The sequence below is a fragment of the Asparagus officinalis genome, chromosome 9 (assembly GCF_001876935.1).
Source record: "Asparagus officinalis chromosome 9, Aspof.V1, whole genome shotgun sequence".
Classification (NCBI taxonomy): Eukaryota; Viridiplantae; Streptophyta; class Magnoliopsida; order Asparagales; family Asparagaceae; genus Asparagus; species Asparagus officinalis.
The window spans coordinates 63953239-63962974 of record NC_033802.1 but is presented as its reverse complement, the minus strand read 5'-3'; the positions used below and the strand labels follow the sequence as shown (position 1 = coordinate 63962974).

At 42.9% G+C, this 9736-nt stretch overlaps 1 protein-coding gene across 1 annotated transcript in view; it reads right to left on the bottom strand.

Annotated features, from left to right (window-relative positions):
- The window catches only part of LOC109823540 (MHF histone-fold complex subunit 1), an 8931-nt gene extending 3577 nt beyond the window's left edge, over positions 1 to 5354 (bottom strand). The window contains exon 1 of the mRNA XM_020389818.1: positions 5253 to 5354. Within this exon, the coding sequence (XP_020245407.1) occupies positions 5253 to 5354 (102 nt within the window). The remainder of the gene's footprint in view (positions 1 to 5252) is intronic.

The window sequence follows — 9736 nt, the reverse complement described above, 5'->3', positions numbered from 1 at the left end:
CGTCCTTGTCGAAGGCGGCGGCGCCGTTGTGGTCGTCGCCGTCCATCGGAGTGGGGAAAAGCGCGGGAAAAAAAAATGGTTGGTGCAGTTGAAGTTGGAATTGTTGGGATATTTGGAGGGATTAAGAAGGAAGTAGGGGAAATGGCGAAAATTGGTTGTTTCCACAAAACTTCCATGAACTTTTCTTTTCTCACTTATAGCTTTTAAATTTTCCAAAAGACCCCCGAAAAGAGAGAAGAAGAGGAGAAGATAAACCCCAGAGCAAAAATTTCTTTGGAAATGGGTTATGTAAATATTAGTCCCTTAAATCTTTAATAATACAATATTAGTCCCTTAAATCTATGACAATGCTCAGTAGTCCGTCAAATCCTAGGATTATTGCAATTTGGTCCCTAAATGTCCAAAATACCATCACCTCATATTTTTAAAGAGTTATTTGCAATTTGGCGTCACACCTTAAACTTTGATACGTAATTTTTTTGCACTTTGATACCTCAAAGTTTACACCCTTTTAACTTTGACATCCCAAACTTTTTTCACACTTTGATACTACAAAGTTTACATATATGTTAACTTTCATACCCTAAAGTTTTCGTATTTTTTTACTTTGATACCTCAAAGTTTACACATTTTTAAATATTGATACTATAAAGTTTTGTGTATCAAAGTGTCAAAAATAAAACTTCTTTGAAGTTAAGAAGGTTAAATTTCATAAGTGTCAAGAAAAAACTTCTTAAGGTATCAAATTTAGAAAAAGGTGTAAAATTTAGGGTATTAATGTTCACTTTGATATCCTAATCTTCTTTTCACACTTTGACACCATAAGGTTAACATATATGTTAACTTTCATACCCTAAAGTTTTCACTCTTTTTAACTTTGATACCTCAAAATTTACACATTTTAAATATTGATACTATATAGTTCGAAGTATCAAAGTGTCAAAAATAAAACTTTGGGGTATCAAAGTTAAGAAGGTTAAACTTCGGAAATGTCAGGGAAAAAAACTTCTTAATGTATCAAATTTAGAAAAAAAATGTAAGCTTTAGGGTATTAAAGTAAAAAAGGTGTAAACTTTAGAGTACTAAACTGTAATAAAACCTTTTCTAAACAAAATGAATTTTAAGAGGGAAATCATATTGTTGATGTCAGTTTTCGAACATGGTGGTTTATATGTGGATTATAGTAGTGTTAGGGTCGTCAAACTTCCTCAGATGACCGGTTCTGGAGCCTGACATTCTCTCCTGCACATGAAAAGCTCGTGAGAGACCAGAGTAGGGTTCTCCGGTTGTTCCTCCGATGATCAAGTTAGGGTTCGAACTTGAGTGGGAAAATGAGAGGTGTGTGATGAAAAGTTGCTCAGAATTAGAGGGAAACTGAAGAAGTTACCTTAGGCAACACAGCTTCCTTTTATAGTAGATCGGAAAGGCAGACATGTAACTTTGGTCGGGTCTAGACAGGCAGCTGAATCGGCAGATACCTTATAGGTATTGACAGCTAAAGAAGGTGAGTCATCCAGGCATTTAATGTAGGATGACAGTAAGTACTTAGTGCCGACTATGTCCGATGAGTAATAAAGACTATGGGGGTTAGAGCAATGATGACTCTAACAGTGCATTTAAGACAAGGATAGATGGTTGTCGGTGGGGGTTCAAGGACAGATCATCTCTTCAGTCATATGGCTAAAACCTGACAAACACTACCTTTTTAGTCAGCTGCGCAAGTTGTCGGTTGGAATGGTAGGCCGAGCACGGGTGCCTCTAGCATTGATCTGGTGCATAGGCCGACAAACACCACCTTTTTAGTCGGCTATGCAGGTTGTCAGTCTATTGGGTCGACCATAGGAATAGCTCGAGTCGTCCGTCTTTGGATACGTCTGATTAGGCATGGAGAGGGACACATGTCGGCCTCCGATAAGAATTAGTACTTAGTTATTTGTAGGCTATAACAGTGGCCCTCTTTCACTCGAACTCGACGGGTCGAGTTCGAGTGGAAGTTGAAATAGTCGTTGGTTGGCGACTCTTGCAGTGTATTTATGAGGAAAGTGACGGGTTGCTGTTGAAGTGATCTTTTGACGTCAGCTGATATGGTGGCACCGTCATCGCTTCGATTCTTAAGCTAGTTGGCACATCGATCGAAGGACAATGCTTCGTTTCTCGTACGGTCCGTTCAAATTTTGAGGTCGATCTCAGCCATCTCTCCCTGACCGATTTGGCTATTCTGATCTTGACATGTGTCTGTATATGAGCCTATATATATCGTCTCCGTGAAGAGGCTTTATTTACAGTTTTTCTGCTTCGAGACTTCTGAAACCCTAGTTTTCTGTATCAACTATTTTTCGATCAAGATTCCGACGATCTGCGATGGCTTCCACCTCTTTCACCGTCAGCTGTAATGAGATGAGGATCACTATTCTCAGGCTATTCCGCTCAAAGATCTGCGCAACAGAGCTCGAGTCCTATTATGACCACTTCGATCTTCCCTGATCCTTCACTTTGTCAACACCGGAGAGGTCTAAAGCTGTATATCACCACGACAACAATATGGTTCCGATTTACCTAAAACACTTAGAGTACGGACTCTGACTGCCACTTCATCCTTTCCTCCATCATGTCTGTCAGACTTTGGGGTTGTCCCCTTTGCAGATCAAGCCGAACTCCATCACTACATTGGTGGGTTTCATGGTAATCTATCATTGAGATGGTGTTGACTCGAGTTTGTGCATACTCAGCCACATTGTCAGCGTCAGGACGGCAAAGAAGGAGAGGCACTACTACTTTCAGAACTTGGGTGGCTTCAAAATTGTCTTGAACGTCCTGACTTGAATAAGGACTGGAAGGATAGACTCATGTGGGTCTTTGGGGCCGACCCCATCCTATCTTGTCTGACCTGACCTAAGATCAAGAAGGATGTGCTAAAGCCAGGTCTATTCATGATTGAGGAGAGGCAGGGACTCGACAAGGTTCGAGTTTATGCTGGGTCTCAGGAAATTAGTAATCTCTTCGAGCTGGGTGTTCTTTGAGTAGTTGGCATATCCAGAACCCTGACATCCGAGGAAGACTCCATTCGAGTAGCAATCTTGGTTCTTCCGCTAAAAGAGTCGGGTGAGGCATAGTCGGGGTTATCAATTAGGCCCCAGAAGTGTTTGAGGATAGAGTTGGTCCCCGCGGAGACCGAGGAGGTGGCCGCGAATGCTTCTAAAATCGTAGCTTAGCTAGCGGGGCCGAGTGCAACTGCTCAAGCCGAGAGGTTAGAAAAGAGGAAGGGAAAGCTACTGAAGGTGAGCAGCCAAGCTCCTCATGGGAACGCCAAGCTAACTCGGCCTGGCTCAGGGGAATAGCAGAGGCAAGTGCTCCCGTCCCAGTCCAGGAAGTCGGCCAACATCCCCTAGTTCCAAGTGTTCCTCCCCTCAAGCCGACCTAGATCATCATCCTCGATGAAGCATCCCCTACTTGGCTTGTGGGGAGGGAGAGGAGGTGGTCGAACCTTGTAGGCATCAAAAAATGCTCATAGATATCCAAATACAACTCAAGACTGAGAAAAGAACAATGTGCATGTGTGTGACAAAATACACTGACAGGTGACATGTATAGGCGCGGCAGACCATGGTGACGCGCGTAAGGCGCAACAGCCCATGGTGACGCGTATAAAGCGCGACAGTCTATGGTGACGCGCCAAAGGCGCGGCAGCAAAGTGTGACGCACAAATGATAAAGTAGCCTCTTATATAAATTGTTGACAATTTTTAACATCTCTTGGAGGTCCACGTGGCAGCATATCAGAAAGAGAACATGTGCTGACGTGGACAAGCAGTTAAACCACGAAAAAAGTGGTTAAAAGTCATGGGAGGATGGTTTCAAACATGATGGAATGTGGCTAGAACTGTCTCTTTGGCTGCGCCAGTCCACACTGACGCGCCAATAGCCGTGGCAGCATAGACTGACGCGCCCAAAGAGCCTACACTCGATCAGTTATTTTGCCTCCATTTCCACTGTTGTGCACCTCTATCCCTGTAAATACCTCCCTAGACACGAAGCAAAGGACAGAGAGCAGATTGGAGCATAGAGACTTGAGCTTTTGGTGATTTTGAGCAAGAGAGAGAGAGAGTCTTCATCTTTCATAGATAGCTCTCAGTGATTCCTAGAGATCTAAGCTCTGACTTGATCTTTAGAAGAGTGAACATCTTAGATCAATAAGATATTCACTTCAAATTCCTACTTTGATAAACGAAGAAGGAACCTCTAAACCCTTCACAATCTGTGATTTGGTGTTCCACGAGCCAAAGCACACCCGGCACAGGTAAAGTCCCACAAAACATGAATCGATAAACGATTTTTGTGTTATTTTCTAGAAAGTTGTAATTTCCTTTCATTGTGTAAAAGAGGTCTTATAAAAAGATTATTTTCTTTGAAATTTGTTATAATCGATCGAAGATATAATGAATTCCACAATAGCACCAACTTTCGACGAAAACAAACTAACGACCACAGTGGGAGCTAACGGTCTCGCTGCCGAGGCCGTAGTGTCGCAGCCAATCAAGATTGTGATCAATGAAGAGATCGAATATGAATTTGATCAAGCAAAATTCGAGGAGTATCTGTCATCCTCATCCTCAAAATCTTCCTCGCCTCGTAAGAGCAGGAAGATTTCATCGTCCAGAAAGGTTATCCAGTCTTCAACTTCGGTGAAAGCTACATGTGAAGACTCTTGTCCAGTTGTTGCTAAGGACTCTACTTGCAACATATCTGCTCCAAATGACCCTTCACCAGTTCAGGGGTTTTTGAACCAAAATTCGCCGGTACTGACGAAGAGGGCTCGTCAGAGACAACGTCAGCGCCGTGCTCGTCAATTGGCCAATGCCTTACAACAAACCGACGGGATTCACTACTATGCGGACCTAGAATCGAGGAAGCATAAAGTGGTCCAGTTACCTCTGCGGCAAACTAATCACATCTCTGCACAACTTACGATGGAGGAATGGACCCTCGTCAAAAGAGCACATTTAACTCTCAAAGAACGTATACAAAAGCGTCGTATAAACACCGCTCGTAATCGTGCCCTTCGTCAACAAAAGCAAGAAGGGAAGAAAGAAATGGTGTCTGAAAAATCACTTCGTCAACAAAAGCAAGAAGGGAAGAAAGAAATGGTGTCTGAAAAATCACCAAAGAACTGCAAGGTTTGGATTCCCAAAACAAAAAAATGATTGGGAATTGAATCAGGAAAATTCCTCATTTAACCGCGGCAGTCCATACTACCGTGGCAAGACCTTTGACCGCGGCAGTCCATACTGTCGCGGCAAGACCTTTGACCGCGGACTTATCCCAACCGCAGTAGTCTCCATTGTCGCGGCACGTCATTCAACCGCGTCACCACACCTTGTCGCAGCCAAGAAGAGATTCACAAGATCATCTCTTCGATTCCATCGACGTCCGATCCTGGCCCGTCTACTACAACTGTGCCTATTCCATCACCAGTGAAGCCCTGGGTCCGTCCTAACTTATCGAAATTCAAAATCACAATGACGGATCGTCTCGGTCCTTTACTTGATGAGCGAGGCGAAACTCCAATCAAGGGACACTTGAATTTGACGAATAAACCCTTGATAGTTTCTTACGCTGGGGGTCGTAAATATCCTCCTGTCAGAACTAAATGAGTCTAAAATGAGAAAATACCAATTCATTCCCGTTTAGGGCCTGTGAAGACTTCATACCCGCAAGGGGGTAAATTTAAGAATTCAACTTTGGATCGCCCAGAGGCAACGACTAACCGTTCTGTGCATGACAACAAAATTCAAAGGCAGAAGATAGGTTGCTCAAATCATAATAATGATGAGCTGTACTATCAGACTAATAAGTCATGAAAGAGGGTGGCTTGAGAAACAGAGTCTCATTGCGCGTGTGAAAGGCTCATTAAGGCAGTACTAACATAATATGGTTGTTCCAAAATTGAACCACCAAGAGTTTCTGTATTTCAAAGACTTTCCACTGAAACGTCAAGACCCAAGATGAGACGTTTCAAGAAAAAGAAACCCGCTGTGTAAGAAGATGAACTTCCGAAGGTCACTATTAATATGACCAGCAGAGGAAAATAACATATAATCAGTCCGGATCCTGATTTCTCTCCAGGAGGGAGAGTTGAGGAGGGTTTTTCCCAAAGGATGTTACGGCTTCAACGAAGGGCCAACCGACGTCGGGACTACAAGAAAATACATGAAGGGATATCTTCGGACGAGGAACTTTCAGATACCTGTTCTACAGTCACCTCGGATGATACAATATCCAGTGTTGGACAAGTCAGAGAATCATTGGCAATTACACCTGACCAATTAGCTCAGATACTGCAGGAGGCGTTAGCTAAGCAATGCGAAGAAATTAGAGCTGAAATCAAAACCGAGATGGAGTTAACGATGCAGCAAATACAAGATTTGCATGCTCAACAACACCAACCGTAGTCGAGTCAAAGGGCTGAATCTAGCCAGCATAATGTCATACCTGTACGTATAACCAAGGTCGCTAATAACCATGACGAGGATGAAACCATCTTCGCTGATCCTCTTTCTGATAAAGACAATTCGGGAAGCGGTCCGGCTAAGTCATCTACTCAACCCCCTCAAATCTATTTAAAGAAGAGTGAGGAAGAGGACAAGAAGATGCAAGATCTTGAAAGCAAAGTCAATGCTCTGATGACAGCCCAGGAAGTGAAGAAAACGAGCATTCCATATCCCTACCCAAGGGAATGGGACTTGATTCCTTATCCCCTAAAATTTAGTCTAATTAACTTTACTCCTTTTGATGGCAGGGGCTCACCTACACAGCATTTGATCTATTTCAAATCTCATCTTAGTGCAATCTCAGGGAATGAAGCTTTGATGGTATGATCATTCGTTGGGACTCTTCGTGGCCCCGCCTTCGATTGGTATCGCCGCCTTAAGCCGGGGAGTATAACCAGCTGGGATGATATGGAAAGATTGTTCCTAACCAATTTCTTCGATGATGATACGGAAGTCTCCATCGGCACTTTACTAGACGAGAAACAGAAAGGTGGGGAGTCTGTTGACGTTTTCGTCAAGCGATTCCGGAACAAAGCAGTAAACTGTCGAGATCCACTCACGGAAGAGTTCATTCTTCAGACATGTCATAATAACTTGTCCTTAGATGTATTAGAAGTCATGGGGGTTGTGGCCTCTAAAACATGGAAAGAGTTAAAGGTGAGAGGCGAACAAGCTGAACGTTTTCTTAAGAGAAAGATGTTGGAGAGGGGTCAGCCACCAGTTAATCCTCAAAAACAAAATTTTAACCCTCGAGGTAGAGGGAGAGGATCCACAACTACTGTTGATGCTCATCAAACATCACAACAGCCGTAACAACAACAACCGTAACAGTCATCCTTCTAGTTGGCACCACTTCAAAGTCAGCAGCCCCCAAGGAAGCCTAAAGCTTTGGAGCCCAGATTCCCGAAAGAGTATTCTTTCAAAAACGATGAAATTTCGGTCATCTTCAAGTATCTATTGGATAATAATAAAATCAAACTTCCACCAGTCACGAATCAAGAAGAAGCAAAGAAGACCAACGACCCGAAGTATTGTGCATACCACAGAAGGGTCCACCACCCTACCAAGGTATGTTACGTCTTAAAAGACAAAATACAGACTTTGATAGACATTGATATCGTGACGCCAAAACCAAAAGAGAAGAAAGTAGGTGCAAATGAGGTATCTATTAGCTTTGGTTCGGTTCCTTTATCATGGTTCCAAGCCGAACCAGTATCAAAAGTTAAAATGCAAACCATCAACGATGATCCTCACGGACAGCGCCAAAAAGGACTTGTGCCACATACAACTCCAAATGGTGAAATCCTCTGGGTTCATCCTTATCTATTGGAAGATGAACAATGGACGACATCCACGTCTAAGCTGAAAGGCAAAGGAAAGGGGAAGTCTTGTTTCGGAGCTTCAGCAATTCCTGAGAAGAATGATGAAGAAATCCCAGCCCTACCACTTTCTAAAGAGGAGCAAGAATCTTTCGCAACAAGAAGCGGGAAATGAATACCATTTCAATTACCCAAGCGCATCTGAACAACTAGCTGAACAAGGGGTGGTAAAAGTCGTGCCTTCTAAAACCCTTGCTGAGCTGGGGGTAGTTGCAACTCCTCCTGTAGCTTATGGAAACCCTCAGCAACTAGCTAAGAAAAAGGAAAAAGAAACCCAACATAAAGAAGTTCAAGTTCTGAGACAGTCTCGTTTTAATCGACCGATTAGACGAGATAAACCGGAAAGCTCGAATGCTCCATATCGTTTCAAAATTATGGCTCAGTTAGCTAATATCCTAGCAAGGATCGTGCTGTACGAGTTACTACGCCTTTCGAAAGATACTAGAGAAGCTTTACAAGAAGCCTTTGCCGATTCTGATGTATTTCTTACTCAGATTAAACCAACTCCCAAAGAGCCAGAGTCGTCGATTCAGCACTGTAACTTGGCAGCCACAAAATTCCCTTGCATTGCTTTCACAAAAGAAGATATGCAGGTCAAGAATTCGAAACATGATAGGCCTTTATACTTTACTGGATATATTGGCTCGAGCGTTGTCAACTGGATTCAAGTTGATCCGGGTTCCGCTGTTAGTATCATGCCACTTCGGTTGATGTACCACCTCGGAATTCCCGCTAATAAGCTAGCCTCTACAGGAACTGTTATTTACGGATTCAATACTAGTGGGTCGAGACCGTTGGGAAAAATCCGGGTGAAGTGTCAACTTGGAGACTTAAAGTCGGAGGTCACTTGTTATGTGATCGATGCGGAGACTTCTTATAATTTGCTGTTGGGTCGTCCATAGATCCACAGTAATTTCATAGTTCCCTCCATCCTCCATCAGTGTCTGAAATATATTGACACTAACAATGAGGTTAAGACGGTGGTCGCGGATAAGCAACCGTTTAAGGGGTTAGAAAATTATTTTACTGACTTCCTTCTTTATGGTGCTAAATCCGATACTGAACCATCGGCCCATGGTACGGACAGCGGAGAAGAAGCTGATACCGAAGCTGAGCTCGATTATAGTGAAGGTCTTGTACTAAATGACATTGAACCTCTTGTAATCGATATCGACGGTGATGAATCATTGTCGGATGAAAGTTATAACTTGCAACTTGCTGATAAAATAATAAATAATGATTTAGAGTACTCGTGTTGTCTCGATAATGTAATACAGGAATTGTATGACGACCCTAATCTACACATGCCACTTCGTTCGTCTTGTACGACGACGAAACATATCCAAAATTCATTCGGAACAGCTATGATCCTACCCGCAAAGACAGGGGGTGAAAAAGAAATAGTCTTTGGAAAAGGGGAACCATCCCCTATTCCAGATCTTTTCTTGAACACTAATTCGGATGATGAAGAACTCGGACGACAATTCTCTCGGTACAGTTCACAAGCAAGTGACTATATAAGGAAACAAGGATATGACCTTACACTTGGTGAAGGTCTTCGTTTTGGTCAAGGTGTCAGGGTTCCACCCCGTCCTGCCTATGTACCAAAAGGAAAGCCGGACAATTACTATAGCCATAGAAGTGGCCTGGGTTATGTTTCATCATCTGATGATGAATATTGCTGACAAATCATCAACCAGCTAACAAATAAAAGTGAGTATTCATTTGATACTTTAACTTGGGATTCTGACACTAGTATCGGGGAAACATTCAAAAGATTAATATCGAACATGACCGTAGTTGATCCTTC